Below are 19,285 nucleotides of genomic sequence, written 5' to 3'. Positions count from 1 at the left end.
CTGTCGGAGGGGCAGTACTGAGGGAGTGCCACACTGTCGGAGGGGCAGTGCTGCGGGAGAGCCGCATTGTTGGAGGGGCAGTAATGAAGGGGCGCTGCAGTGTCGGAGCTGCCGTCCGAAGGATGAGACGTTAAACCGAGGTCCCCGTCTGCCCCCTCAGGTGGACGTAAAAGATCCCGTGGTGCTATTTCGAAGAAGTTATCCCCGGTGTTTTGAGCCCAATATTTATCTCTCAATCAACATGACGAAAAACCAGATTATCTGGTCATTACCACATTGCTGTTTGTGGGAGCTTGCTGTGCGCAAATTGGCTGCCGCATTTCCCACATTACAACAGTGAATACACTTCAAAAGTACTTCATTGGCTGTAAAGCGCTTTGGGACGTCTGGTGGTCGTGAAAGGCAGTTAAGGCAAATGGTGTGCTGGCCTTCATTACAAGGGGATTTGAGTACAGGAGTAAAGAAGTCTTACTCCAATTATATCTTCTTCTTAGGCAGTCCCTCGGAACCGAGGATGACTTGCTTACACATTAAAAATTAGTTCTCAGGTGTAAGGGTAAACTGGGAGAGCTTCTTCTCCCTGAGACGGACCCTCTGATATAAAGGGTCGATTGGATCCATGTTTATCTGTAATTTAAACAGAGGTCTGGTCGTCTTCCGAGCTCTTTCCCCTAGAGGAGAGGGTAGAATGGGGGTCTTTAGTGTTAAATGGTTTCACCTGGGTCCATTGCTTCCATCGCATACCCATCGGTTCCTGTAGACAATCACACGTATCACTTGTCATTAATACAGTACATGGCCCCATCCAACGGGCCCCATTCCCTTTCTTCCGATAACTTGTGTCATTACTTGTTGACCTATTCTGGGCAACTCGTCTGGTTTAAGTCCAGCATTCTGCCTTTCTAGATCTTTAATCTGTTGTTGGTTCCTTATTACTTTATTTAGTGCTTGTACCTCCTAATTTAGAAACATAGAAACATAGAAGATAGGAGCAGGAGTAGGCCATTCGGCCCCTCGAGCCTGCTCCACCATTCAATGAGATCATGGCTGATCATCCAAATTCAGTACCCCGTCCCTGCCTCCTCCCCATATCCCTTGATCCCTTTAGCCTCAAGAAATATATCCAACTGTTTCTTGAATATATTTAATGAACTGGCCTCCACCGCCCTCTGTGGCAGAGAATTCCACAGGTTCACCACTCTCTGGGTGAAGAAATTCCTCCTCATTTCAGTCCTAAATGGCTTACCCCTTATCCTTAGACTATGACCCCTGGTTCTGGACTCCCCGGCCATCAGAAACATCCTTTCTGCATCTAGTCTGTCCAGACCTGACAGAATTTTATAGGTTTCGATGAGATCCCCTCTCAATCTTCTAAACTCCAGTGACTATAAGCCCAATTGACACAATCTCTCCTCGTACGTCATTCCTGCCATCCCAGGTATCAGCCTGGTGAATCTTCGCTGCACTCCCTCCATGGCAAGAACGTCCTTCCTCAGGTAAGGTGACCAAAACTGCACACAATACTCAAGGTGCGGTCTCACCAAGGCCCTGTACAACTGCAGCAAGACATCCTTGTTCTTATACTCGAACCCTCTTGCTACGAAGGCCAACATACCATTTGCCTTCTTAACCGCCTGCTGCACCTGCATGCTTACCTTCAGCGACTGGTGCACAAGAACACCTAGGTCTCTTTGCACTTCCTCTTCACCCAATCTATTGCCATTCAAATAATAATCTGCCTTCCTGTTTTTGCCAACAAAGTGGATAACCTCACATTTATCCACATTATAGTGCATTTGCCATGTTTCTGCCCAATCACCCAACCTGTCCAAATTGTACTGGAGTTTCATGACATCCTCCTCACAGCATACCCTCCCACCCAGCTTTGTGTCGACTGCAAATTTGGAGATATTACATCCAATTCCCTCGTCCAGATCATTAATATATATTGTGAACAGCTGGGGTCCTAGGACCGATCCTTGCGGTACCCCACTAGTTACTGCCTGCCACTCAGAAAACAACCCGTTTATTCCAACTCTTTGCTTTCTGTCTGCCAACCAGTTCTCTATCCAAGTCAATACCTTGCCCCCAATCCCATGTGCCTTAATTTTGCACGCTAACCTCTTATGCGGGACCTTATCAAAAGCCTTCTGAAAGTCCAAATACACCACATCCACTGGTTCTCCCTTATCTATTTTACCAGTTACATCCTCAAAAAATTCCGGTAGATTAGTCAAGCATGATTTACCTTTTGTAAATCCATGTTGGCTTTGTCCGATCCTGTCACCGCTTTCCAAGTGCTCTGCTATTACATCTTTTATAATGGACTCTAGCATTTTCCCCACTACCGATGTCGGTCTATAATTCCCCGCTTTTTCTCTGCCACCTTTTTTGAATAGTGGGGTAACATTAGCTACCCTCCAATCCATGGGTACTATTCCAGAGTCTATTGAGTTCTGGAAGATGACCAGCAATGCATCAACTATTTCTAGGGCCACTTCCGTAAGTACCCTGGGATGTAGATTATCAGGCCCTGGGGATTTATCGGCCTTCAGTCCCATCAATTTTCCTAACGCCATTTCCCTACCAATACTGATATCTTTCAGTTCCACCCTTTCATCAGACCCTATGTTCCGCGGTATTTCTGGGAGGTTATTTGTGTCCTCCTTTGTGAAGACAGAACCAAAATATGCATTTAGTTGGTCTGCCATTTCTTTGCTCCCCATTATAAATTCCCCTGATTCTGACTGCAAGGGACCTACGCTTGACTTCACCAATCTTTTCCTCTTTACATATCTATAAAAGCTTTTACAGTCAGTTTTTATGTTCCCTGCAAGCTTACTCTCATTCTATTTTCCCTTTCTTAATTAATCCCTTTGTCCTCCTTTGTTGAATCCTAAACTGCTCCCAATCCTCAGGATTATTGCTTTTTCTGGCCAATTTGTATGTCCTCTCCTTGGATCTTATGCTATCTCTAATTTCCCTTGTTAGCCACGGTTGAGTCACCTTTTTTGTTTTATTTTTATGCCAAACTGGGATGAACAACTTCTGTAGTTCATCCATTCGGTCTTTGAATGTTTGCCATTGCCTATCCACTGTCAACCCTTTGAGTGACATTCCCCAATCAATCCTACCTAACTCGCTCCTCAGACCATCGTAGTTTCCTTTATTTAAATTGAGGACCCGAGTTTCTGAGTCAACTACTTCATTCTCCATCTTAATGAAGATTCAATCATATTATGATCGCTCCGACCCAAGGGGCCTCGTACAACAAGATTGCTAATTAATCCTTTCTCGTTACATAATACCCAGTCTAAGATGGCCTGATCTCTGGTTGGTTCCTCGACATATTGGTCCAGGAAACCATCCCGTAAACACTCCAGGAATTCCTCCTCCACAGTATTGTTACTAATTTGGTTGGCCCAATCTATATGTAGATTAAAGTCACCCATGATGACTGCTGTGCCCTTATTGCACGCTTCTTTAATTTCCCTTTTAATGCTATCCCCAACCTCCGCCTTACTGTTTGGAGGTCTATATACCACTCCCACTAATGTTTTTTTCCCCTTAGTATTTCTCAATTCTACCCATACAGATTCCACCTCATCAGAGCTAATATCCTTCATTACAATTGTGTTAATCCCTTCTTTAACCAGTAATGCTACCGCTCCTCCCTTTCCTTTTTGCCTATCTTTCCTGAATATCGAATACCCCTGGATGTTGAATTCCCAGTCTTGGCCGTCCTTGAGCCACGTTTCCGTAATCCCAACCAAATCATATTCGTTTACCTCTATTTGCGCAGCCAATTCATCCACCTTATTACAAATGCTCCTCGCATTAAGACACAAAGCCTTCAGGCTTGTTTTTTTAACGCTCTTAGACCTATTAGAATTATTATTTACTGTGGCCACATTTGATTTAAACCGTTGATTTCTCTGACTGCCACTTTTGTTTTTCTCCTTCCTATCTTTTGCTTTTATCCTTGTTTTCCTTTCCTCTGTCTCCCTGCTCAGGTTCCCAACCCCCTTCCATTTTAGTTTAAACCCTCCCCCACAGCACTAGCAAACACTCCCCCTAGGACATCGGTTCCAGCCCTGCCCAGGTGCAGACCGTCTGGTTTGAACTGGTCCCACCACCCCCAGAACCGGTTCCAATGTCCCAGGAACTTGAATCCCTGCCCCTGGCACCATTCCTCTAGCCACGTATTCATCTGAAGTATCCTTCTATTTCTACTCTGACTAGCACGTGGCACTGGTAGCAATCCTGAGATTACTACCTTTGAGGTCCTGTTTTTTAATTTACCTCCTAACTCCCTATATTCCGCTTTTAGGACCTCATCCCGCATTTTACCTATATCGTTGGTGCCTATATGCACCACGACAACTGGCTGTTCACCCTCCCCTTCCAAGATGTTCTGCAGCCGCTCGGAGACATCCTTGACCCTTGCACCAGGGAGGCAACACACCATCCTGGAGTCTCGTTTGCGGCCGCAGAAACGCCTATCTATTCCCCTTACAATTGAATCCCCTATTACTATAGCTCTACCACACTTTTTCCTTCCATTCTGTGCAGCAGAGCCACCCCTGGTGCCAGGAAGTTGGCTGCTGCTGCCTTCCTCTGATAAGCCATCCCCCCCCAACAGTACTCAAAGTGGTGTATCTGTTGGAGAGTGGGATGGCCACAGGGGATCCCTGCACTACCTGCCTGCGCCTAGTACTCTGCCTGTTGGTCACCCGTTCCCTTTCTTCCTGTCCAACCTCTACCTGTGGTGTGTCCAACTCCCTAAACATGCTATTCACGATGTCCCGAGCATCGTGAACGCTCCAGTATGCATCCAATTGCAGCTCCAGTGCCGCAATGTGGTCTGTCAGTAGCTGCAGCTGGATGCACTTCCTGCACATGTAGTTGTCAGGGACACAGGAAGTGTCCCTGAGTTCCCACATCTCGCAGGAGGTACAGATCACAGGGCCGGGCTGTCCTGCCATGACTTACCCTTTAATTAATTGAGTTTAAATTAAATCAATCAATCCCACTAATTACACTACAGTTAAATAGTTTACCAACAGTCCCCGCTACAGCAGAGAGACCTTAGAAACTATAAAACAGAGTTAAAGTTTAAAAAAGAGAGAAATACTCACCAACCAATCACTTACCTGCTTCCTGCTGATGTCACACTTGGATTACTTTTTACCTCTCTCCCGGAACCTGGATTGGTCGGGCCTCTGGTGATCCCTCGCAGGTCCGCTGCCTCTCCGGTCTCGGGGCTCTGGGCCTCGCTGCCTCGGGCTGCTGTTTAAGTACCTCCGCCGCCTCTGGTGATCCCTCGCAGGTCCGCTGCCTCTCCGATCTCGGGGCTCTGGGCCTCGCTGCCTCGGGCTGCTGTTTAAGTACCTCCGCCGCCTCTGGTGATCCCTCGCAGGTCCGCTGCATCTCTGGTCTCGGGGCTCTGGGCCTCGCTGCCTCGGGCTGCTGTTTAAGTACCTCCGCCGCCTCTGGTGATCCCTCGCAGGTCCGCTGCCTCTCCGGTCTCGGGGCTCTGTACTAAGTATCGCCTTACTCTATCTTGCACTGGTCCTGGTCTTAAACACATACTTTGGTTCTGTCTTCACAAAGGAGGGCACAAATAACCTCCCAGAGATGTTGGGGAACATAGGGTCTGATGAAAGGGTGGAACTGAAAGAAATCATTATCTGTAGGGAAATGGTGTTCGGGAAATTGATGGGATTGAAGGCCGATAAATCCCCAGAGCCTGATAATCTACATCCTAGGGTACTTAAGGAAGTGGCCCTAGAAATAGTAGATGCATTGCTGGTCATCTTCCAACATTCGATGGAATCTGGAACAGTACCCATGGATTGGCGGGTAGCTACTGTTACCCCACTATTCAAAAAAGGTGTCCGAGAGAAAACAGGGAATTATAGACTGGTAAGCCTGACATCAGAAGTGGGGAAAATGCTAGAGTCCATTGTAAAGGATGTAATAGCAGAGCACTTGGGGGAAAAAAGTGACCGGATCGGACAAAGTCAACATGGATTTACAAAAGGTAAATCATGCTTGACTAATTTACTGGAATTTTTTGAGGATGTAACTGGTAAAATAGATAAGGGAGAACCAGTGAATGTGGTGTATTTGGATTTTCAGAAGGCTTACGATAAGGTCCCGCATAAGAGATTAGCATGTAAAGTTAAGGCACATGGGATTGGGGGCAAGGTATTGAATTGGATAGAGAACTGGTTGGCAGACAGGAAGCAAAGAGTTGGAATAAACGTCTCTTTTTCCGAGTGGCAGGCAGTGACTAGTGGGGTACCGCAGGGATTGGTCCTAGGACCCCAGCTATTCACAATATATATTAATGATCTGGACGAGGAAACTAGATGTAATATCTCCAAGTTTGCAGACGACACAAAGCTGGGTGGGTGTGTGTGCTGTGAGGAGGATGCTGAGAAACTCCAGGATGATTTGGACAGGTTGGGTGATTGGGCAGAAGCATGGCAGATGCAATATTACATGGATAAATGCGAGGTTATCCACTTGGTGTCAAAACCAGTAAGGCAGATTATTATCTGAATGGCAATAGATTGGGAGAAGGGGAAGTGCAACGAGACCTGGGCGTCCTTGTGCACCAGTCGCTGAAGGTAAGCATGCAGGTGCAGCAGGCGGTTAAGAAGGCAAATGGTACGTTGGCCTTCATAGCGAGAGGGTTTGAGTACAAGAACAAGGATGTCTTGTTGCAGTTGTACAGGGCCTTGGTGAGACCACACCTTGAGTATTGTGTGCAGTTTTGGTCACCTTATCTGAGGAAGGAAGTTCTTGCCATGGAGGGAGTGCAGTGAAGATTCACCAGACTGATAACTGGGATGGCAGGAATGACATATGAGGAGAGATTGGGTCGATTGGGCTTATACTCGCTGGAGTTTAGAAGAATGAGAGGGAATCCCATTGAAACTTATAAAAATTCTAACAGTACTGGACAGACTGGATGCAGGAAGGATGTTCCCGATGGTCGGGGAGTCCAGAACCAGGGGTCACAGTCTAAGGATAAGGAGTAAGCCATTTAGGACAGAGATGAGGAGGAATTTCTTCACCCAGAGAGTGGTGAACCTGTGGAATTCTCTACCACAGAAGGCAGTTGAGGCCAATTCATTAAATATATTCAAGAAGGAGTTGGATATATTTCTTAAGGCTAATGGGATCAAGGGATATGGGGAGAAGGCAGGGACCGGGTACTGAATTTGGATGATCAGCCATGATCTCATTGAATGGCGGAGCAGGCTCGAGGGGACGAATGGCCGATTCCTGCCCCTATCTTCTATGTGTCTATGCAATGGAGGATCCACCATCCGTGGTTAACTAAAAAAGTTAAAGATAGTATTAAACTTAAAGAAAAAGCATATAATTGTCCAAAGATGGCTGGCAGGTCAGAAGATTGGACAGAATATAAAAAACAGCAAAGAATGACTAAAAGATTAATAAGGAGAGAAAAATTAGACTGCGAGAGAAAGCTAGCTAGAAATATAAACACAGATAGTAAAAGTTTTTATAGATATTTAAAAAGAGAAGAGTTAACAAAGTGAGCGTTGGTCCTATAGAAAGTGAGACTGGGGAATTAATAATGGAAAATAAGGAGATGGCAGTTGAATTGAACAGGTATTTTGCATCGGTCTTCACTATAGAGGATTCAAGTAACATCCCAGAAATATCTGTAAATCAGGAAATGGAAGGGACGGAGGAACTCAAGAAAATTACAATCACCAGGGAAGTGGTACTGAGCAAATTGTTGGAGCTGTGGGCTGACAAGTCCCCGGGTCCTGATGGACTTCATCCTAGGGTCTTAAAAGAAGTGGCTAGTGAGATAGTTGATGCGTTGGTTTTAATTTTCCAAAATTCCCTAGATTCAGGGAAGGTTCCATTAGATTGGAAAATAGCGAATGTAACTCCTTTATTCAAAAAGGGAGGGAGACAGAAAGCAGGAAACTACAGGCCAGTTAGCTTAACATCTGTCATCGGGAAGATGTTAGAAGCTATTATTGAAGACGTTATAGCAGGGCACTTGGAAAAGTTCAAGGTAATCAGGCAGAGTCAACATGGTTTTGTGAAAGGGAAATCATGTTTAACCAATTTATTGGAGTTCTTTGAGGAAGTAACATGTGCTGTGGATAAAGGGGAACCGGTGGATGTACTGTACTTAGATTTCCAGAAGGCATTTGATAAGGTGCCACATCAAAGGTTATTGCGGAAAATAAAAGCTCATGGTTTAGGGAGTAACATGTTGGCATGGATAGAAGATTGGCTAGCTAATAGGAAACAGAGAGTAGGCATAAATGGGTCATTTTCTGCTTGGCAAGATGTAACGAGTGGTGTGCCACAGGGATCAGTGCTGGGACCTCAACTTTTTACAATTTATATAAATGACTTGGATGAAGGGACCGAAGGTATGGTTGCTAAATTTGCTGATGACACAAAGATAGGTAGGAAAGTAAATTGTGAAGAGGACATAAGGAGGCTACAAAGGGATATAGATCAGTTAAGTGAGTGGGCAAAGATCTGGCAAATGGAGTATAATGTGGGAAAATGTGAAGTTGTCCATTTTGGCAGGAAGAATAAAAAAGAAGCATATTATCTAAATGGTGAGAAATTGCAGAGCTCTGAGATGCAGAGGGATCTGGGTGTCCTAATGCGTGAATCGCAAAAGGTTAGTATTCAGGTACAACAAGTAATCAGGAAAGCAAATGGAATGTTATTGTTTATTGCGAGGGAAACTGAATACAAAAGTAGGGAGGTTATGCTTCAGTTATACAGGGCATTGGTGAGACCACATCTGGAGTACTGTGTACAGTATTGGTCTCATTATTTAAGGAAGGATGTAAATGCATTGGAAGCAGTTCAGAGAAGGTTTACTAGACTAATACCTGGAATGGGCAGGTTGTCTTATGAGGAAAGGTTGGACAGGCTAGGCTTGTATCCGCTGGAGTTTAGAAGAGTAAGAGGTGACTTGATTGAAACATATAAGACCCTGAGGGGCCTGGACAGGGTGGATGTGGAGAGGATGTTTCCTCTTGTGGGAGAATCTAGAACTAGGGGTCACGGTTTAAAAATAAGGGGTCACCCATTTAAGACAGAGATGAGGAGAATTTTTTTCTCAGAGGGTCGTGAGTATTTCGAACTCTCTTCCTCAGAGGGCGGTGGAAGCAGAGTCTTTGAATATTTTTAAGGCAGAGGTAGATAGATTCTTGATAAGCAAGGAGGACACAAATAACCTCCCAGGAATATCGGCAAACATAGGGACTAATGAGAGGGAGGAGCTGACAGAAATTAGTATCTCTAGGGATATGGTGCTGGGTAAGTTGAGGGGACTGAAGGCCGACAAATCCCCGGGGCCTGATAAACTACATCCTAGGGTACTTAAGGAGGTGGCCCTGGAGATAGCAGATGCTCTAAGGATCATCTTCCGGAACTCCATTGACTCGGGAACAGTACCCGTGGATTGGAGGGTAGCTAATGTTACCCCAATATTTAAAAAGGGGGGTAGAGAGAAAGCAGGGAATTATAGACCAGTAAGCCTTACATCGGTTGTGGGCAGAATGCTAGAGTCCATTATTAAGGATAAAATAGCGGAGCACTTGACAAATGGGGAAAGGATCGGACAGAGTCAACATGGATTTACAAAGGGTAAATCGTGTTTGACTAATCTGCTGGAATTTTTTGAGGAAGTAACTGGTAAAATAGATGGGGGAGAGCCAGTGGATGTGGTGTACCTTGACTTCCAGAAAGCCTTCGATAAGGTTCCACACAAAAGATTATCATGCAAAATTAAGGCTCATGGGATTGGGGGCAAAGTATTAACGTGGATAGAGAACTGGCTGGCGGATAGAAAACAGAGAGTTGGAATAAACGGCTCGTTTTCGGAGTGGCAGGCAGTGACCAGCGGGGTGCCGCAAGGATCTGTCCTGGGACCCCAGCTGTTCACAATATATATAAATGATCTGGATCAGGGAATTGGATGCAATATTTCCAAATTCGCTGACGACACTAAACTAGGAGGAGGGGTGGGCTCTGATGAGGATGTCAGGAGGCTACAGTGCGATTTGGACAGGTTGGGGGAATGGGCGGATACGTGGCAGATGCACTATAATGTGGATAAATGCGAGGTTATCCACTTTGGGGGTAAAAACAGGAGGGTAGATTATTATCTAAACGGCAATAGATTGGGAGATGGGGAAGTGCAGAGGGACCTGGGTGTTCTTGTGCACCAGTCACTGAAGGAGAGCATGCAGGTGCAACAGGCGATTAAGAAGGCAAATGGTATGTTGGCCTTCATATCAAGGGGGTTCGAGTATAGGAATAGGGATACCTTACTACAGCTGTACAAGGTGCTGGTGAGACCGCATCTGGAGTATTGTGTACAGTTTTGGTCACCCCATCTGCGGAAGGATGTTCTTGCCATGGAAAGAGTGCAACGGCGATTCACCAGGCTGATACCTGGAATGGCGGGAATGACCTACGAAGAGAGATTAAATAGTTTGGGCTTGTACTCACTGGAGTTTAGAAGATTGAGAGGTGATCTCATCGAAACATATAAAATTATGGCAGGCCTGGAGAGGCTGAATTCAGAGAGAATGTTTCCAATGGCCGGGGAGCACAGAACCAGGGGCCACAGTCTAAAAATAGTGGGCAAATCGTTTAAAACAGAGATGAGGAAGAATTTCTTCACTCAAAGAGTGGTGAGCCTGTGGAATTCCCTGCCACAGAGGGCTGCGAAGGCTAATTCAATAAATATTTTCAAGAGAGAATTGGATATATTTCTGAAGGCTAAGGGGATTAAGGGTTACGGAGAAAAGGCGGGGACGGGGTACTGAACTGGTAAGATCAGCTATGATCTCAGACGAAGATCAGCCATGATCTCATTGAATGGCGGAGCAGGCTCGAAGGGCCGAATGGCCTACTCCTGTTCCTATCTCTATGTTTCTATGTTATCGGGAGTAGGTGGGAATGTGGAGTAATCAGATCAGCCATGATCTTATTGAATGGCGGAGCAGGCTCGAGGGGCCGAGTGGCCTACTCCTGCTCCTAATTTGTATGTTCGTATGTAACCTATGCAGCAGCTGGGGCCTGAAAATCAGCTTCACTGCCTCTGGGCTGGGAAAGAGGGACATGAGGTAACATTCTCCCTCTTACCCCTTTCTACACTCCTTTTACAGGGTTTTAGAAGTGGAGCATTTACAGACAGGAAGCTCAGACCGAACATCACGTCAAGAACAGACAGAGTCGCTCAATTCATCAGGACCTGATTCAGTCGCTCCTCCAATCTGCTGGTACACCAGCGAGTTCACACTAATGCAAGACCTTTTAAATGTTCTGAGTGTGGGAAGAGCTTCAAAATATACAAGTACCTGAAGCAACACCAGTGACTACACACTGGGGAGAGCCCATTCACCGGCCCCGTGTTCCAGAAGGGATTCACTCAGTCATCCGCTCCGATGATACACCAGCAAGATCACACTGGGGAGAGACCTTTAACCCGCTCCGTGTGTGGGAAGCGATTAATTGCACCCTCCGTGCTGCTGAGACACCAGCTTGTCCACACCAATGTGAGACTGTTGACCTGCTCCGTGTTTTTGAAGCGATTCTCTCATTCTGCCACCCTCCTGAGACACCAGCTTGTTCACAGTGATGAGAGACCGATTAAATGTTCTGACTGTGGGAAGAGATTTAAAAGGTCCCAGGATCTGAAGAGACACCAGCTGGAGAGAGCAGGAGAGATTCTGTTCACCTGCTCCGTGTGTGGGAAGAGATTCACTCGGTCCTCAAATCTGCTGGCACACCAGCAAGTTCACACTGGGGAGAGGCCAGTGAAACATTCTGACTGTCGGAAAAGCTTTCAAATATCCCAGGAGCTAAAGAGACACCACGTGGAGACAACAGGAAAGAGACCGTTCACCTGTTCCGTGTGTGGGAAGGGATTCACTCAGCCATCAAACCTGTTGAGACACCAGCAATATCACACTGATGAGAGACCATTTAAATGTTCTGACTGTGGGAAGAGCTTTAAAACCTCTGGGGATCTGAAGAAACACCAGTTGATTCACACCGATGAGAGACCATTTACATGTTCTGTCTGTGGAATGAGCTTTAAAAGCTCCAGGAATCTGAAGGGACACCAGCGTACTCACACTGGGGAGAGGCCATTCACCTGCTCCGTGTGTGGGAAGGGATTCACTCGGTCATCCAACCTGCTGGAACACCAGCGAGTTCACACTGATGAGAGACCATTTAAATGCTCTAACTGTGGGAAGAGCTTTAAAAGCTCCGGAGAGCTGAAGATACACCAGCGAGTTCACACTGGTGAGAGGCCATTCACCTGCTCCGTGTGTGGGAAGGGATTCACTCAGTCATCTAACCGGCTGACACACCAGCGAGTTCACACTGATGAGAGACCATTTAAATGTTCTGACTGTGGGAAGAGCTTTAAAACCTCTGGGGATCTGAAGGTACACCAGTTGGTTCACACTGAGGAGAGACCGTTTAAATGTTCTGACTGTGGGAAAAGGTTTAAAAGGTCCGGAGATCTGAAGGAACACCAGCGTACTCACACTGGGGAGAGGCCGTTCACCTGCTCCGTGTGTGGGAAGGGATTCACTCGGTCATCCCACCTGCTGCCACACCAGCAAGTTCACACTGATGAGAGACCATTTAAATGCTCTGACTGTGGTAAGAGCTTTAAAAGCCCCGGGGAGCTGAAGAGACACCAGCGAGTTCACACTGTTCTGTAGCACAGGGCCCTGCAGACAGCTGGGGTGACATGAACGTGGAATTGATGAATGTTTTATAAATTCCTGTACTGTTGTTTAATCTTTCAAGCTGTTGTGCTGATGATTCCCTTCGATTGACTGTTGATGGTGTTACATAGAATGTACAGGCCATTCGGCCCAACTGGTCCATGCCGGTGTTTATGCCCCACTCCCACCCTACTTCAATTAACCCAATCAACATCTCCTCCCATTCCTTTCTCCCTTGTGTGGCTTCCCCATAAATCCATCTGTGCTGTTCACCTCAACTACTCCCTGTGGTAGCGAGTTCCCCATTCTCACCATTCTCTGGGTAAAGACATTTCTCCTGAATTCATTACTGGATTTATTAGTGACTATTTTAAGTTTGTGCCCTCATAACTATGATGAGACTCTGTTAAGCTGACCAGTATGTTGTTGTACTTTGTCTTTTTCTGATGAATTAAACATTACTGAGCCCTTGTACGCATGATATGGGATGAAGTTTTTTTTTATTCGTTCATGGGATGTGGGCGTCGCTGGCAAGGCCAGCATTTATTGCCCATCCCTAATTGCCCTTGAGAAGGTGGTGGTGAGCCGCCTTCTTGAACCGCTGCTGTCCGTGTGGTGAAGGTACTCCCACAGTGCTGTCAGGGAGGGAGTTCCAGGACTTTGACCCAGTGACGATGAAGGAATGGCAATATACTTCCAAGTCAGAATGGTGTTTGACTTGGAGTTGGTGGTCATAGAGTCATAGAGTTATACAGCACAGAAAGAGGCCCTTCGGCCCATCGTGTCTGCACCGGCCATCAAGCCCCGTCTATTCTAATCCCATTTTCCAGCACTTGGTCCGTAGCCTTGTATGTTATGGCGGTTCAAGTACTCATCTAAATGCTTCTTGAACGTTGTGAGGGTTCCTGCCTCTACCACCCTTTCAGGCAGTGAGTTCCAGATTCCAACCACCCGCTGGGTGAAGAAGTTCTTCCTCAAATCCCCTCTAAAGCTCCTGCCCCTTACCTTGAAACTAATGGTTATTGACCCCTCTACTAAGGGGAAAGTTCCTTTCTATCTACCCTATCTATGCCCCTCATAATTTTGTACACCTCAATCAGGTCCCCCCTCAGCCTTCTCTGCTCTAAGGAAAACAACCCCAGCCTGTCCAGTCTCTCTTCATAGCTGAAGCACTCCAGCCCAGGTAACATCCTGGTGAATCTCCTCTGCACCCTCTCCAATGCAATCACATCCTTCCTATAGTGTGGCGACCAGAACTGCACACAGTATTCAAGCTGTGGCCTAACGAGCGTTTTGTACAGCTCCATCATAACCTCCCTGCTCTTATATTCTGTGCTTCAGCTAATGAAGGCAAGTATCCCATATGCCTTTTTAACCACCTTATCTACCTGTCCTGCTGCCTTCAGGGATATATGTATTCTATCAGGTGTTCCCCTGCACCTGCTGCCCTTGTCCTTCTAGGTAGAAGAGGTCGCGGGTTTGGGAGGTGCTGCCGAAGAAGCCTTGGCGAGTTGTTGCAGTGCATCTTGTAGATGGTACACACTGCAGCCACGGTGCACCAGTGGTGGAGGGAGTGAATGTTTAAGGTGGTGGATGGGATGCCAATCAAGCGGGCTGCTTTGTCTTGGGTGGTGTCGAGCTTTTTGAGTGTTGTTGGAGCTGCACTCATCCAGACAAGTGGAGAGTATTCCATCACACTCCTGACTTGTGCCTTGTAGATGGTGGAAAGGCTTTGGGGAGTCAGGAGGTGAGACACTCGCCGCAGAATACCTAGCCTGTGACCTGCTCTTGTAACCACAGTATTTATGTGGCTGGTCCAGTTAAGTTTCTGGTCAATGGTGACCCCCAGGAAGTTGATGGTGGGGGATTCAGCGATGGTAATGCCGTTGAATGTCAAGGGGCGGTGGTTAGATGCTTGCTTGTCGGTGATAGTCGTTGCCTGGCACTTGTGTGGAGCGAATGTTACCTGCCACTTATCAGCCCAAGTGTTGTGTCTCAAGGGGTTTTATACCCTTATCTATATAACAATTAAGAAGGACTCCGGGGTGGAGAGTTTAGTTAACGGCCATTTTATTTAAAATGTGCTTCTTCACTCTATGCACTACATTTCCCATAGTGCATTGCAAATCACCACTACGGTATCCCATGTGGGACAATTCTAATACACATTCAAAATACACAACATATTTCCTCCCCCTTAAAATAGAATGTCCACAAAACAGAATGACTGAAAATGACTATAACTTTGGAAGAGAGGGTAGACTGCCTCTACATTCCGTTAACCCTGGTGATTATTCTGCGCCATGCACACAGGTTAGCACTAACTGTAACTAAGGCGCTCTGGAGGCTGCCTTTCTCTTTGGGGGTAACGCCTAGTCTCGGGAGCAGGCTCTGGCTGGCTCTCCCGTGACCCTGCAGGCGTGGCTTCCTCCCTCGATGGCACAAGAGTGGATGGTGCCACTGTCTCAGGGTCGGATGACCAGTCCCTGCTGGAGCCCTCAGCAGGTCCTTGATCCTCTGCTTCTTGGGTTACCTGTGGCGACTATCTTGGCAGTAACTGGTCTACATGCCGTCTCCATGTTCGGTCGTCTCCGGTGCGGACTCGGTATGAAACGGGGCCCGTCTTTTGAATGACCGTAGCCGGGACCTACCACCCCGGGGTGGTGTAGTTATGCGCGAGGACTTTGCCCCCCACCACAAAGTGTTCTTTGGACCTCTGAGCTCGTCTGCTGACTTGATCCTGCTGATTGGCGTGCACCACTGTTTCTGTGGACGTTGGCCTCAGCGGGTCAAGGCGTGTCCGTAGCTGCCTTCCCATGAGTAGGTAAGCAGGAGATGCTCCAGTCATAGCCTGAGGCGTGTTTCGGTATTTCAGCAAGAAAGCATTCAGGCGCTGCTTTAGAGGAGCATCACTTCTTGCAGCTTTCAACGTGCGTTTCAGCATTCTGACAAACATCTCCACCAATCCATTCATGGATGGATGATAAGGCGTGGAGAACGTGTGCTGGATTCCATTGCTCTTGAGGAACTCCTCCATCTCCTGGGATGTGAACTGTGTTCCATTGTCGGTTACTGTCAGGGTTGGGGTCACGAGGCCGTGTAGACACGGGGCCGTGCTGTCCGGGCGAGGCTGGTTCTGGACCCAAGTGCAGACAAACGAGGCGAGAAGCAGATATGCTGTCTTAAATAACAGTACTTTACTAGAATCACACAGGTAAACAGTTACAAAACATAGGAGCTCAAGACAAGCTACCACATAGGCAAATGGCTAGTCAAGATAGGAACTCAAGACAAGCTACCATGAGGCAACCGACTTGTTAAGACTGAGCTCAAGACAAGCTACCCCAGGGCAACCGGCTTGTCAAGATAGGAACTCAAGACAAGCTACCACAGGGCAACCAGCTTGTGCAAAGTGAGCACCTTATCAAGACTAAGCAACTTGTCAGCACCTTGTCAAGACCGAGAACAACGGGAAGAACCACAGAACTTAAATACAAGCAAAAACATAACACAGATAAACAGTTATAGACATAGGAGCTCAAGACAAGCAACCACTAAGGCAACCGGCTTGTCAAGGCAAGCTACCACAGGGCAACAGGCTTGTCGAGACAGAGCACCTTGTCAAGACCAACTCCCTTGTCAGGACTGAGCACAGAGGGAAGAAACCACAGAACTTAAATACAAGCAAAAACAGGTGAAACCAATAAACCAGATAAAAGGCAGTTAAGTAATAAACAGGAGAAACAAGTAACAATTAACAAAGGGAAACCAACCAGTGAAGGTGCCATCTAGGGGTTATTGAAGGAACTGACCGGCACCCTCACCATTACGATCTGCTCCGGCGGACCAAATCGCCCGAACATCTCTCTCAGAGTCTCGATGGTTTTCTCCGTAGTGGTAGTGGACATTACTGCAACCTCCGGCCATTTGGAATGGGAGTCCACCACGACCAGGAACATCACTCCTTCCACTGGTCCCGCGAAGTCCAAATGGATCCGTTGCCACGGTGTCGCTGGCCATTCCCATGGATGCAGTGGCGCTGCTCTTGGCGTATCCCTGGTTGTCTCGCATGATGGACATGATTTCGCTTCAACTTCAATTTCATGATCCAGACCGGGCCACCAGAAGTAGCTTCATGCCAGCTCCTTCATCTGGACAATACCACAATGTCCTGAGTGCAGCCCGTTGAGGACATGTTTCCGCAGCTTTGGTGGTATGATCACTCGCATGCCCCAAAGGAGGCATTCTGACGTGACAGACAACTCCTTCCCTCTTGACAGGTAAGGTAGGAGCTCAGGTGGTGCGTCTGACACCCGTGATCCATCTCCTCGCATCACTCGATCCAGCACCTTGGATAGTGTAGGGCCCACTCTGGTCTCTTTCTTGACCTGCCGGGCTGTGACAGGGGCATTGCTCACCATGTCAAAGTAGAAAATCTTCTGCTCACAGCCTTCAGAGGGCACAGGCAGCGGAAGTCTTGACAATCCATCCGCATTGCCATGTGCTGCTGACCTCCGATATTTGATGTTGTAATTGTGTGCGCTTAACAGCAGCACCCAGCGCTGCATCCTGCACGCTGCCAGGGAGGGTATTCCTGTGTGTGGACCAAAGATCGATGTCAGAGGATGATGATCCATCAGCAAGGTGAATTTCCTTCCGAACAAGTAGTGATGGAACTTTTTGATTCCAAAGATGATGCCCAAAGCCTCTTTTTCGATCTGCGGGTATTTCACCTCCGCCTTGCTCAGGGACCTTGATGCGAATGCAATCAGCTTCTCTTCGCCTGAGGGAAAGATGTGGGGCACGACCGCGCTGACGCCATAAGGCGACGCGTCACAGGCCAGCTGAATCTGCAACGACGGGTCAAAGTACGTCAACACTCTGGGGTCAGTCAAAGCTGCTTTGGCTTTCTTGAATGCAGCTTCGCACTCCTTCGTCCATGCCCAGGCCTTGCCCTGACACAGCAACTCATGTAATGGCTTCAACAGTGATGCCAGCTGTGGAATAAACTTTCTGTAATAGTTCAGGAGACCTAAGAATGACCACAGCTGGCCGACATTTGTAGGTGCAGGAGCATCGGCAATGACTTTCACTTTCGACGGTGCTGTGTGTAGGCCGTCCGCGTCGGTGACATGGCCTAGGTACTCCACTGATGGCTTGAAAAATTCGCATTTGTCCTTGTGAACGCGTAAGCCATATTCTTCAAGTCTTCCCAGTGTCTTCGTCAGGTTCTGCAGATGTTCGTTGTCGTCCTTTCCTGTAAGAAGTCACACAACACCAGGTTATAGTCCAACAGTTTTATTTGAAATCACAAGCTTTCGTAGCGCTGCTCCTTCGTCAGGTGAAGTGGAGAGATGCATAAAGACACAGCTTATATAGTCAGAGAATAATGCCAGATGATTACAGGTAATCTTTCTGTGGTGATTATTCTTGTTTTATAAGAAGCATTGTAATTGGTTGCCTGTTTTCCTGCCTTGAGATATATGCTGTAAACTCATTGGTAGTTGATGTCATGTGACCTGTGGTGGCCATCTTAAATTCAGTTCAATTCAGCTCTCCACAGTTTTGGTTGAGACTGGGTGCTTAAGATGTGCTGCTGGTTTTTAAGGTTAATAAAGCCTAGCTTTTGAAAGGCAATCTACTCTTCATTTCACTTTCTAACTGCCATTTGTCGCACCTCGGCAGAGAGATAATCACAGCGATCAAAGGTGTGAATGGTGTCCAAACAGGTTAGTCAGGAAAACATTACATCAAAGAACAATGAGGTGGGGTCACAAGGGGTCAAATGTTGCAGATGCTGAGGTCTGTACGAAAAACAAAAAACAGACCGAAAAACATTTTTTTTGCTGGAAATCACAGCAGGTCCGGCCGCATCTGTGTAGAGAGAACAAGCCAACGACGACTCGAGTCTAGGTGACCCTACGTCAGGTGGGGTTACATGTAGCGTGACATGAACCCAAGTTCACGGTTGAGGCTGTCCTCATGAGTGCGGAACTTGGCTATCAGTTTCTGCTTGGCGATTTTGCGTTGTCGTGTGTGTCTCGAAGGCCGCCTTGGAGAATGCTTACCCGAAGATCGGAGGCTGAATGTCCTTGACTGCTGAAGTCAAGTCAAGTCAAGCTGAACTGGGAGGGAACACACCTGCCTGGCGATTGTTGCGCGGTGTCCGTTCATCCGTTGTCGCAGTGTCTGCATGGTCTCACCGATGTATCATGCTCCGGGGCATCCTTTCCTGCAACGTATGAGGTAGACAACGTTGGCCAAGTCACATGAGTATGTACCATGTACCTGGTGGGTGGTGTCCTCACGTGTGATGATGGTATCTGTGTTGATGATCTGGCATGTCTTGCAGAGGTTGCCGTGGCAGGGTTGTGTGGTGTCGTGGTCGCTGTTCTCCTGAAAGCTGGGTAATTTGCTGCGAACGATGGTCTGTTTGAGGTTAGGCGGCTGTTTGAAGGCGAGTAGTGGAGGCGTGGGGATGGCCTTAGTGAGGTGTTCATCATCATCGA

General features: G+C 47.2%; 3 protein-coding genes across 5 annotated transcripts in view; 2 read left to right on the top strand and 1 right to left on the bottom strand.

The window, feature by feature from the left end:
- The window catches only part of LOC147083856 (uncharacterized), a 131,811-nt gene that overhangs the window by 13,966 nt on the left and 98,560 nt on the right, over nt 1-19,285 (bottom strand). The gene's annotated exons all lie outside the window — the stretch shown is intronic.
- LOC147083857 (uncharacterized) overlaps nt 1-19,285 on the top strand; it is a 223,731-nt gene that overhangs the window by 161,310 nt on the left and 43,136 nt on the right. The gene's annotated exons all lie outside the window — the stretch shown is intronic.
- LOC147083860 (uncharacterized) lies at nt 11,228-13,248 on the top strand. Its single transcript, XM_085980093.1, has one exon. It carries the CDS (start codon nt 11,478-11,480, stop codon nt 12,768-12,770), a length of 1,293 nt encoding a protein of 430 aa, XP_085836219.1. The 5' UTR covers nt 11,228-11,477; the 3' UTR covers nt 12,771-13,248.

This window comes from Somniosus microcephalus, unplaced genomic scaffold (genome assembly GCF_052327205.1).
Source record: "Somniosus microcephalus isolate GS21.2 unplaced genomic scaffold, FLI_Smic_1.0 scaffold37, whole genome shotgun sequence".
Taxonomy (NCBI): domain Eukaryota; kingdom Metazoa; phylum Chordata; class Chondrichthyes; order Squaliformes; family Somniosidae; genus Somniosus; species Somniosus microcephalus.
Note: the sequence above shows the minus strand (reverse complement) of the source record. Positions and strands in the feature narration are given on the sequence as shown.